The 12,626-nt window shown below is 41.1% G+C and overlaps 1 protein-coding gene across 1 annotated transcript in view; it reads left to right on the top strand.

Moving 5' to 3' along the window:
* CPED1 (cadherin like and PC-esterase domain containing 1) overlaps positions 1–12,626 on the top strand; it is a 341,161-nt gene that overhangs the window by 287,939 nt on the left and 40,596 nt on the right. The window contains exon 18 of the mRNA XM_027772159.1: positions 7,478–7,614. Coding sequence (XP_027627960.1) covers positions 7,478–7,614 — 137 coding nt within the window. The remainder of the gene's footprint in view (positions 1–7,477; positions 7,615–12,626) is intronic.

Below are 12,626 nucleotides of genomic sequence, written 5' to 3'. Positions count from 1 at the left end.
CCTGCTGAAGCTCTGGGTAGACCTGGTGTCACTCTCCTTGTTTCCTGGTTCTTTCCTTTCCCAGTAATTTTCTTTCAGTGAAAAGAGTAGGCTCGAGCCAAAGCGGGTACTAAAAATGGCTCCAACGTGATTAGGAGAGAGCGAGTATCTTCTCTAAGCTTGCTGGTCACTGCTCCATCCTCCTGACCCCAGGTCTCCCTTTGACTAAAAAGTCAGAAAACATCAGGAGCTTTTCTACCCTTGCCATGAACTTCACACCACAGCTTGAATGGGAAATGAGTTTCCCAAATGGGCAGGACAAATTGCAATTTGGTACGCACAGCTAACAAACGTGGGCATGTCCCCGTTCTTGAACATATGTTCCAAATAATAAGCTGCAGTCAGTGCATAGGCAAGGATTTACCCATTACGGTGTGTCAGGTGGTGTGATTTGCGATTCCTGCTAAATGAGATACATACTCTTACATACAAAGCAGACACCGATGTGCCCTGAAATTTTTATCAGATGACAATTTATGGGAGTCATAAAACACCTTAATTCTCTTCCTCCTACTGCACCAAGTCAAAAGTTCTTCAACAAAATGTTAAAAATACTAAGATTCTTCGTGATGCAGCGGCTTGCTCTGACCATTACCTGTGCTGTAACTTATGTCAGGCTCTGTTATGAAGCTGCCTCTGTGACCAGACCTTGGAGGACTGGCTGCATAGAGCAATAGCCTTCTGGTACTGAGAAGTTAGGTACTTCTAAAGAAATCCCCCGCAATGACTTCCAAATCAAGTCCATGCTCCTCAGCTTGACATTCCAAGGCCTCCATAATCTGGCCCTTTCTTATCTTCCCCACCTCCTCCAGTCTCTTCGCCTCACTTTACGCTGATAGTGCTGCTTTAGGACTCCAGGTTTTCGTTCATACTGTTCCCCATGCCTACTTGCTCTCTTCCAGCCCTTGCCTAACTTCTCCTGAATTTGTATCTTTCTCCCCAACAAGACTATCTTCTCCACCCATTCCCAGGATAGCTTCCCTATGTTCCCAGAGCTTCGGGGCACATTTCTACCACAGTACAGACCACATGTTCCAAGTTCTTATTTACATACATCTCTATCCCTCTCCAAGGTGGAATGGCACACCCAGGAAGAGCAGGGAGTAGCTCAGGCAAACCATAGATGTGAAGCCAGTAAAGCTTATAATATATGTGCACTTACTTTTTTAGCTAACAATTTGTATGTGTGCTCTATAATGGACACAATATATAATGCAGAAACATCTGTATATTTATTACAGCATGCACGTATTTGTACATCAAGGGTGCATAAGCAATTCATTTTTTACTGATGTTTCCATCGATTATACATTTCTCCAGAACAGAGATTGTCCCTTATTCATTTTCCAGTACCTATCGATAATTGAAAAATAGCTGCTGAACTAAAACCAAGATCCAGACCCCCCTCCCTTCCATAAAGAGTGTGAGCAGCCGGGGCACAATCATGAGGACTAACTGCTAACCCTGGGAGTCCCTAAAGACCTGAAGTTAATGAGTGAGGTCAGGACAACCATTTACAGAAACACATTCTTTGCTGCTAGAGATGATTTCCTTCCTTAATAGCAGGATTCCCTCCTAATGAAAGAAATGGGAGACAACCTGGAAAGGAAGTTTACTTAGGAGCCCTAGGCTTAGCTCATATGGCCAAGTGTAAGCTGGCTTTAAAATCTTATTTTAGCAGCACATTATAACTACTTTGAAAAACTAAATCTTTTTTTTCACTTTGCTGATGTAATAGTGTCAAAATGTCATTTTCAATAACACCAGTTATACTTTTGAATGGCTATATTTTTAGTCTTATGTTGATTTCTATCCTTTATGAAATAACTGAATCATAAGACATAACCCAAGAATTAAGTCTCGCTTAAAAGAGAAAAAAATAATTCTTTTAATTTGGAAGAAGAAGGAATCCATAAAGTGCTCCTTGAATGAGAATTAAGTTTAAGGAAAATAGTTCAGATTGCATTTTATAATATGTAAACAAAAGACTTTATCATACTTCCTTTTTCAGCAGGGAAGTAAGACAACTTACACCTTAACACTTAATATTGAAAACATAGACATATTTTTCTTTGAAATAAAAACTGCTTTATTTCACAACATTATAGAGCCAAGAATTGGTTCCAACATTTACATGATTTTATATTTCACCCTGTCCCTAAATCACAGAGTTTAACTTTTTTTTTTCATTCTATCACCCAATCTGATTCACTCTAGTGAATCCTAGCTTGCATTAAATATAAAACTATAATTATAAATCAAATAACTTCTCACAAAAGGCAGTTTTAGTCCTCAGAATGTTATTCCCTGAAACATATGTCATACTTTATTTCAGAAATCACAGCTTTGATTCATTCAGTGTTTAAATATATCACACAGAATTTATGTCCCTCTTTTTAAGAGCTGGTATCACTTAAAATGTCAGGAACACCAGTTTTGCAGATGTTACACAGATGCCTATTTTGAGCAGTATTACTAACTCACAATAAATAAAAGACATTGCTAACCAATACAAAGATACAAAAGATTACGACTATAAAAATATATAGTAGTCTTAATGATTGTGGCCAAGTTTTTAGAGATCCAATCAGATCTCCTTTTTATGTGCATGTGATTTTATGCTCACAAAATTGATTTGCACCCATATCTGAATCCTTGTGCAAACAATTGGTTATTTTCTTTCTTAGCAGCAAGCGACCAAGGAGGGCCTCAGTTTGTGCAAACCTTATCAGCAAAATTGGGGAGCAGAGAGCACCCAGAGTAGAGGTGGGATGCATGTGCATTAGATATCTGGGGACCTGATGAAAAAATGATGCTTTGTAAAATGATTAATGTAGGGCTGGCCCTATAAGCTAGTGTTTAAGGGAGCCAGATCCCACATGGCCAACCCTGTTTCAAATCTCAGCCTCATCAGTTCAAAAATATGCTGGCTGTGTGGGACCAGCAGTTGGCTTAATGGCTGTGTCACTGGACTCCCATATAGTAGATCACAGTTCGAGTCCCTGATCCAGTGACTTAAACTCACACCAGGCATGTGTGTGTGTGTGTCCTAGATCCCAAGAGGAGAATTGAGGAGAAGGGATTATGGCATGGCCATAGGGGGTGATTTCTCACTTTCTGTCTCTCTCTGTTTTTCTGGGGAGTCCACATGCCATATAGTAAAAAAAAAAAAAAAAAAAAAAAAAAAGCTGGATGTGTATGTGTGTGTGGGTGTGTGGGTGTGTGTGTTGTGTATGCCCCAAAGAAACAAGGAAGGGATTTCAATGTGACCATGCTCTATCAGAGGGGTGCCTCTTCCACCCCACTGCCCCTGTCTCTCAGTCTCTCTCTGAGAGATGCACCCACTGGCAATTTTTAAAAATGAGATTATTAAAATAACCTCATTAGCAGAAAAATATTTATGCCCCAATCATACCTCCATCCTATTGGAAAGAAAATTAATCATCTTACCTCACAGACCTCCTTTGTCTCTAACATACAGTCTGTGGTTGAGTCAGTCAATTCTTCAGTCTTACTCCTATCAGGCTAATCTCTTCACAGCCCCTGAAGTACCACCTGTTCCATGTCTCCAAATATTATTCAACCATAAAGACCTGCTCACAATTTATCTGTGGCATGGAACCTTCCAGAAAACTCCAACCTTCATGATTCTTTTTTTTAGAGGTTTTTGCTATAGGGCGTGTGTGCTCGCCAGACAGAGTCAGAGAGACAGAAAGCGAGAAATCACCCCCCAGGGGGGATGGCCACGCCGAAGTCCCTTCTCCTCCATTCTCCTCTTGGTATCTTGGGCACGCAGGCACACATGCCCGGCCTGAGTTTTAAGCCACCAGGTCTGGACACGAACCACGGTTGACTACGTGGGAGTCCAGCAACATAGCCATTATGCTAACTGCTGGTCCTGTGATTCTTGATTCTGAACTAACGTGGTTCATTTAGGATAGAGATGAAGGAGTAAAATATATTCATCAACTTCCAGAGATTAGGCACTATGGCAGGTGCCATACGTATTTTCTTTACCATGAAGTAAATGTAATTATAAAAAGATTAAGTAATTTGTCCAATTTAAACAGTGGGGTTCAACCTTGGCTACCTATGGAGTCACCTGAAAAGCGTTAAACACTGATGCCTGAGTCCCCTACCGATGGGTTCCAATTTAATCAGTCTGGGGCACAACCTGATATGTGGATTTTAAAGTTTCCCAGGTGACTTTACTATGCGGTCAATGTTGAGGTCTATGGGGCCAGCTAGAGGCAGAGCGCAGGTATGTGTATGCCTCCAAAGTCTGGCATTTTCACTAGCACAAAGGTATTTTTACTTAATTACGCACTCCCTATTATTATGCTATAATGATTTTACATGTGCAAATTATAACCCTCTACCCGATTATAAATTTTTGAGGTTTAGCATTATAGTTGGGAACACAGACTGTGGAGCAGACAGCCCAGCTTAAATCTGGTCTGTCGCCTCCTTGCTGGAATACAGTAGACAAGTTATTGAACCTTTTTGAGTAAAGGAGATAATAGGGCTGTTACAAAGTTTAACTAAGAGCACTTAGCATGTGGGAGGTGCTATGAAAATGTTACCTGCTTGGGAACCAGCAGTTAGCGTAATGGCTATGTCGCTGGACTCCCACATAGTTGACCGCGGTTCGCGTCCTGGACCCAGTGGCTTAAAACTCACGCTGGGCGCGTGTGCGTGCGTGCCCAAGATCCCGAGAGAAGAATGGAGGAGAAGGGATTGAGGCGTGACCATCCCCCCTGGGGGGTGATTTCTCGCTTTCTGTCTCTATGTCTCTCTCTGTCTGTCTGGCGAGCGCACACGCCCTATAGCAAAAATCTCTCAAAAAAAAAAAATGTTACCTGCTTAAGAAATTATTATAATATTTTAATACCAATAGTTCCTAACACCTCAATATGGTAAATACTTAATGTACTAAATAAAAATCCTCCTAGAGAGTGATATGTATGTGGAGAAACTCAGAATCATTCACGGTTTCTGAAATTATGTAGAAAGTACTTAGAGTGTGGGCATTGAATAGAGCAGTTTCCTAGAATTCTCATTACATTTAAAAATCAAAGGAAGAAAAAATTTTCTGATTAAGAGGAACAAGGGATCCAATTACTTTTGAATTGTTTGTATTTCTGCACGAGTCAATACTGTATCCCCTAAAATGATTCTGTTGTCCACTTTTCCCTCCCTGAAATTCATAATTTTGTCTTTCTCTTATTTTCTTTGATCTCTCCCCGTTTCTTTTCCTGAATATACCCATGCTTTTCTCTCTTTCCATGGTCAATCAGTACGAGCCATAAACTATATTTTCTTCCATGTCTTTATTTTTTGTAGATTTTTGTCTTAGGGTGCATGCACTCCATGGAGAAAAACAAAGACAAACAGTGAGAGGTAAAATGAGAAATCACCCCAGGAAGGATGGCCATGCCATAATCCCTTCTCCTCCATTCTTCTCCCAAGAACTTGGGCATGCACGCACGCACATCTGGTGTGATTTTGAAGCCACTGGGTTGAACATTTGGAAGTTCAGTGATGTAACCACTGTGCCATCTACTGGCCCTCTTCCATGTCTTATTATTTGTAACTATTTCTACACATACAAATATCATATGCACAGTAGTGACATCCCTAAGGTCGTGGATGTAAAACTCAATGTATTCATCCTCTGAAACTAGAAATTCTTTCTGCTAAAATTCATGTCACACCAGATACTTTTCTTAACATCATTACAAATCAGAGCCAAAAAAGACAAAGTTTTAAATTTTTGCTCTAGGTAACACAAATATTTTAAGCATGGAATATTTAACTCCTCAATAATATGAAGAAAAAATAGACTGGTAACATAAGCAAGATCTTTACGGTAAAGAAGTCAATTGTCCGAGACTATTGTATTTTCCACCAAGGCGAGAAATAACCATTTCACATGCACTTATATAATATGCTATGTTCGCACTCCATTTCTGAAAGGATGAACATGGAATAAAAAAAAAAAAAGTTATGTCTTGATGTTTTTCAAATAAATTGTTATCATATCCACTCACATCAAAAGCTGAAGTGTTTGGGGACCAGCAGTTAGTGTAATGGCTATGTCACTGGACTCCCATGTAGTTGACTGCAGTTCTAGTCCTGGACCCAGTGACTTAAACTGATGACGGGCACATGTGCGTGCATGCCCAAGTTCCCGAGAGGAGAATGGAGGAGAAGGGATTGTGGCCATCCCCCCTCGGGGGTGATATTTTACTTTCTGTCTCTCTGTCTCTGTCTGTCTCTCTGGCGAGCGCATGCACCATATAACAAAAACCTCTCCAAAAAAAAAAAAAAAAGCTGAAGTGTTTTTGAATACTTATTCTTTTGTTAATAAATAGGAAATATCTTAAATGTAGAGAATATTCATTTACTTAATGAACACATTGTAACACCTGTGACCTACTTTGCACCTGAACTCTGTTAGTAGAAAAAGGTAAAGATAATATTGCAATTGTGTTAGGTCCTTTAAAAACATTATTCACTACATCCTCCCATCAATCATTTGAGGAGAACATTACACACCTCAACTAACATAAAGAAATTAAGATCACCCAGCTGAAACTAGGTGAAGGTGGAGCCAGAGCGTGGTGCAGCAGTAAAAGAGGCTGTATGTAACACTCAGGTTAACCCACAAGAAAGGTTCTGAGTTCACATCTGGAAACCTCCCTGAGTATGCCAGACATTTATGTGCCCATCATCCAGAGATGACTGAGGCTGGAGGTAGATCATGTCAGGAAGACTCTGCTGGGGCACTGTTTCTCTCTTTCTCTCTGTCTTGCTTACAAAAGAAATAAAATGAGTAAACTTTAAAAAAATGAAATAGGCAAAAAGATTCACACCAAACAGACTATCAATCAAATTAAGGAACAGTAACTAGTCTTCAAAATAATGAATGATCAGAATGCTGAAGTAGTTCTCTTATACCTTAAATTTCTTGAGAGAAATATCTAAAATCTATTATTAGATTGGGAACCTAAACATGTGTTAAGCTAATACATTTTTGAAGCCAACTGCAAATTTCAGGAGTTCCTAATATACTTTGATCCTACTGAAGTGCTTAATGTGCTGTTCACATAAGTAATGATTATCTAATAAGTTGTATTTTTGTGTGTTTGTTCCTGTTGTTTTGTTTTCCTACAAGTACCTGGTCATTTCACAGACCAGAGTTCATACTCGATTTTAGTGTGAACTGCATTATTTCAGAACATTACTACAGGTTGACATTCTATTTGGTTGACAAGAGGCCATGCATGACTTCACTGGACTTACATGATAAGAATTGTCTTCTTACTGTCATTTCTGTAATGGTGTTCCATGTGCCATAGCTGAATTCTAAAGTTATTGCGAACCATAGTTTCACCTGTAAAAACTTAACCAAAGGAAGTTTTGCCATCTGTTCCAGGCCAGTGGATTGTACCTTGCCTGAGTTGTTCAGACAACAGGACCTGTGACTGGAGAGAAATAACTTGGCAGCCCCACAATTGCCAATATGGTGTCTTAAGTAAGCCTCAACTCCAGCAGTGCCTGGAAGGAAGAAAGGTAAGCTCTGAATCCAGTGGACGGAGCCTGTAACTTATGCCACCTGCTACACTGAAGGTCATACGGCTGTATCTACTAGACCAATTCCTGCTCTTACTCTGCAGGGGATAATTAATGGAATGCAACTGGCTTTCCGAATCATGTGTAGATATTATCATAGAAGAGCCTTAACAATTCTTGCTTGAAATGTTTAATGTTTTCCAAATAAGTCTATTGGACAGATGGAGGATATTAAAGGCATGTCCTGTGCTGACCCAATTCCATGCTGTCTTCTCAGCACAAATCGGTAGGCAGTTGCCACGTCAACTAACAATTGGCAGTTCAGAGCAGCTGGCCTTGTCAACTACAGCTCTGGCAGGCACTGCTGTTAAAACAGACATCTGTAGCTCAGCCTAAGAAGTCAAATGTTCCTGCATGCGAAACTCACTTCTAGAGCTTACCAAGTGCATGGCCATTGTTTTTCGCACTAACCTTGCTGATCTTCTTTCACATTCCTGGGCAGGTCTCACGCGGACCTCACTAGGCTGGTCTTTCCTTTAGTGAGGCTTCTAAGCTGATTTCTTGGACATGCAGTGTCTTCTTGCTAGGCATGCTCTGACTAGGTAGAGTCTGGCACAACTCTCGGACACGCGAAATGGGCACATAAACTGAGTTAACATCAAGTAAGTAATCCTTAACCAGATTTTCAAAACAGGTATTTCCTTACAGATTGTTTGTAAGCACTCACACATTAGCATAACCAATTTAAAAATTGATCTTTAGGAAGCTCTACTACATTTATGAAGGAGAAAACTCTGGGCAGGATGTACGCCAAATTTTCTACCAGCAACTGGTTTAAGAAAAATGAATGACAGGGCATTTGGGGCAGGCAGCAAGATGGATATCTTCATGGTGATTTTAATATAAATGCCTTCATTTCTGTAATTGAGAATATATCTGGAGAAAAGCATCTATGTTAGCTAATTTTTAAAAAGGGAAAAGAAGAAAACAGTCATTCCAATAGTTATGTTGTTGTCAGTATTATTAACTGAACATCAATTCTGTGCTAGGAACTGTGCTGTCACTTCCTTACACCTTAAATCCCACCAGACCGTAAGGTTATTGGGACAGCAGAAGTCTTTGAGTCATTGCTATGATTTCACTGCTGAGCACAATTTTTGGTAGAGTAGTCACTTAATAAATATTTGTTTATTAAATAAATAAATTAAAATTGTATTTGTTTCTGATCACCATTCTGTGAGGTAGACATAGTTATATCTATTTCCTACTGAAGAATAATTGAAACTAAGACAGCCTGAATAATTTTCCAGGGATCATATATGTATGTGAGTCACTACTAATAATACTTGGGCATTTTCTTCTCTTTTAGAAGTTTTTATCTTAGGGTATGTGCATTCGCCAGGGAGAGAGAGTCAGAGATAGTAAGAGGGAGAGTGACAAATCACCACCCATTGGGGGTGTGTGGCCATGCTATAATCACTTCTCCTCCATTCTCCTCCTGGGATCTTGAGCACACACACACACACACACACACACATAGACCTGGTGTGAGTTTCAAGCCACTGGGACTCGAACCATGGTCAGACATGTAGGAGTCCAGTGATGTAACCACTATGCCACCTGCTGGCCCCAGTACTTAGGCATTTTTAACCACCAATTTGGACAGTCCAGCTTAGAAATGCTACACTGGGCACAACGACTATAGATGCTAGCACGACAGTTGGATTTCTCTAGAATCAGGATGTCATTCTGACCTCAGAATTTCAAGTGTTCAGGAAAATCCTAAAAAATTTCACAATCTATTGGCCTGAGAAGCAGTAGAATCCATTTAAGTTCATCCCTAAATTCTGTGGCTTTGGATAGGACACATACTGTTTCTCAGGCTCGCATTTCATATGAAAGAATAAGTGGCATTTCTTCTATAACCCTCTGCTGCAGATTAATGAACTTTATAGAAAGCTAAAGGCCCCAACTGTCTACTGCTATAGAAAAACTCCTTACATAGCAGGCATTTATGTCTCACAGTCCTTGAGTCTGGGAACTCTGAAATCGAGGTGCTGATATGATCAGATTCTGGTGAGGGCCATCTTTTCTGGCTTCCACTGGCTGACATCTTGCTGTGTCCTACATGGCACAGAGAGAGGAAGGGCTCTGCTCTCTTCCTCTTCATATAAGGACAGTAATCTCATCATGGGGACTCTACCCTTATGACCTCATCTAAACATAATTACCTCCCAAAGGCCACACCTCCTAATACCATCACATTAGGAACTATGGTTTCAATATAGGAATTCAGAGGTGACAAACATTCAGTTCGTCCACTGCTTTCACTCACTTCAGAGATGATTATTAGCCACACTGCAAAGTAATAGGGAGAAAAACAAAATAAAAAACATGAACACACACGGGAAGAAAGAGGAGATCATTTTTTCCTACTTGTTAGTGAGAGGGTATTGCAAAGTCTGAAAAAGAAGGCCCATGTCCAGACCAGGTGAAAGCAACAGAGAACAGCTAGCTGGCTGCATTGTGGCAAGGGGACATGACTCACCTTGTCCAGAGGGCACCTGCGTACTACTCCGAACTTGAATTTGCCACCACCCCGGCAATGGCGTACAGCATGGGATTTATCAGGAGGCTGATTTGGTTCGTATGAGAAAGGGAAGCACTGTCCATTCTAACAGAGGAGTGGCATAACCAGAATTAGGAAAATCATCCCACAACTCTATAGACAGCCTACCAGAAGGGGGAGATACGTGCCGGAGAGACAGAGACTGCTTAATTCGAACTTGGAGTAGTGGAGAGGCAAAGAAAGACCATGAGCAGAACAAGCCCCATCAATGTTATAAAAGAGAGATAAAGACACACAAACATGTGTCCATACATAGGAAAGTTCTGGAAGCAAAAAAAAGTAAGAATGATTACATAAGTGGTAGGGAATGGAAGAGAGGCAGGGTACCCCATGAACATGTAGGACCCTTCAAAAATCACTGAGAATTGCAAGACAACAATTTAACAAACCAGGCACAGAACTCTTCAAAGCAGCTGGCCCCATCGAAACTGCCCAGTCCGTGTGCCAGTGAACCCAGCTCAGGGAGTAAAGCATGGCTGGGAAAACATGACGAGATCTGTTAAAAATATGCCCATATTATCCTTATTTTTACAATGTATGAGCATTGTTTTCTCAACCTGAATCTCTGTACTTTAAAAGGTGGCGAGACTCAGAAACGGGGTAGAGGCAGCAGAAAGGAGAGTCTGATAAAGCTATTTTACGACCAGAATCATGGGATGAGGTACTACACAAGCAGGTGTCTATACATTCATACACCACACACACAGTGAACTGTGGAAACACATGGCACAGCACATTTGTAGTTATGTACTTATTTAGACAGATTTTTGCTGTAGTGCACATGTTACTAGAGAGAAAGAGACAGAGAGAAAGAAAGTGAGATGTCAACCCCCAGGGGGGATGACTACATTACAATCCCTTCTCCTCCAGTCTCCTCTCAGGATCTTGGGCACATGAACACATGTGCCCCGTATGAGGTTTAAACTACCAGGTCTGGGACTTGAACCCATGGTCAACTACGTAGGAGTCCAACAACATAACCATTATGCCAACTGCTGGTGTCCCCAGCACTTATTTTAAGAAAGCTCCATTTATGAATAGGAGTAGGAGAGCAAAAGATTTTCCCAGTACATCTATTTCTCACTTTCTAGGAGAATGATTTAAAAAGTGATTCTGTTACACTTGTCTTTATTACTAAGGCAAATAAGTGTTCATCCTTCCCAGAGTTCCCTATACTCAACATTTTATTCCCAAAACAAATAAGTGATAAAGCACAGCAATTACAAAATAGAAAAGTAATGCAAATATTTTGGATTTCTTAAAAGTTTATTTATTTTTCCATGAGCAAGAGAGAGAAAAAAAGAGAGACAGCACCTCCAACAGGGTCTTAAAAAAAAGAGAGAGAGATAGAGAGAGAAAGTTTTGCTATAGGTCACACACACTTGCCAGAGAGACAGAAAGGCAGTAAGTGGCTAATCATCCCCCAGGGGGATGGCCATGCCACAATCTCTTCTTCTGCATTCTCCTCTCAGGATTTTGGGCATGCACACACATGTGCGTGGCATAAGTTTTAAGCCACCAGGTCTGGGACTCTCGAACTGTGGTCGACTACATGAGAGTCCAGTGACGTAACCATTACACAATTTGCTGGTCCCTCCAACAGGGTCTTTTTTTTTTTTTTTTTTTAGAGAGGTTTTCACTATAGGGTGCGTGCGCTTGCCAGACAGAGAGAGAGACACAGAGACAGAAAGCGAGAAATCACCCCCCAGGTGGGATGGTCACGCCACAATCCCTTCTCTTCCATTGTCCTCTTGGGATCTTGGGCATGCAAACACATGCGCCCGGCATGAGTTTTAAGCCACCTGGTCCGGGACGCAAACCACGGTCGACTACGTGGGAGTCCAGCGACATAGCCATTATGCTAACTGCTGGTTCCCCCTCCAACAGGGTCTTGATATCACAAGCCATGCCCCACCTTCGGCTAACCATGCATCATGGGCAAGCATGTCCTGCATACTCTAAGAGGTCTCCAAGTTTGAACCAGGAACCTCCCCATGTGAACTGCCACTGAGTGCACTGCATTTTACCACTGCACCACCATCAGGCTTTCAACATATTTACTGACAGCTTTCCTTTTTCATCTCTTCAAAAATTATATTAAATATTTTTGGGACCAGTAGTTAGCGTAATGATTATGTCGCTGGACTCCCACATAGCCGACTGCGGTTTGCGTCCTGGACCCAGTGGCTTAAAACTCACGCCGGGCGCGTGTGCGTGCGTGCCCAAGATCCCGAGAGGAGAACAGAGGAGAAGGGATTGTGGCGTGGCCATCCCCCCTGGGGGGTGATTTCTCACTTTCTGTCTCTCTGTCTCTCTGTCTGGCGAGCACACGCGCCCTATAGCAAAAACCTCTCCAAAAAAAAAAATTATATTAAATGTTTTT

This window comes from Tupaia chinensis, unplaced genomic scaffold, assembly GCF_000334495.1.
Source record: "Tupaia chinensis unplaced genomic scaffold, TupChi_1.0 Scaffold000257_1, whole genome shotgun sequence".
Taxonomy (NCBI): domain Eukaryota; kingdom Metazoa; phylum Chordata; class Mammalia; order Scandentia; family Tupaiidae; genus Tupaia; species Tupaia belangeri.
Note: the sequence above shows the minus strand (reverse complement) of the source record. Positions and strands in the feature narration are given on the sequence as shown.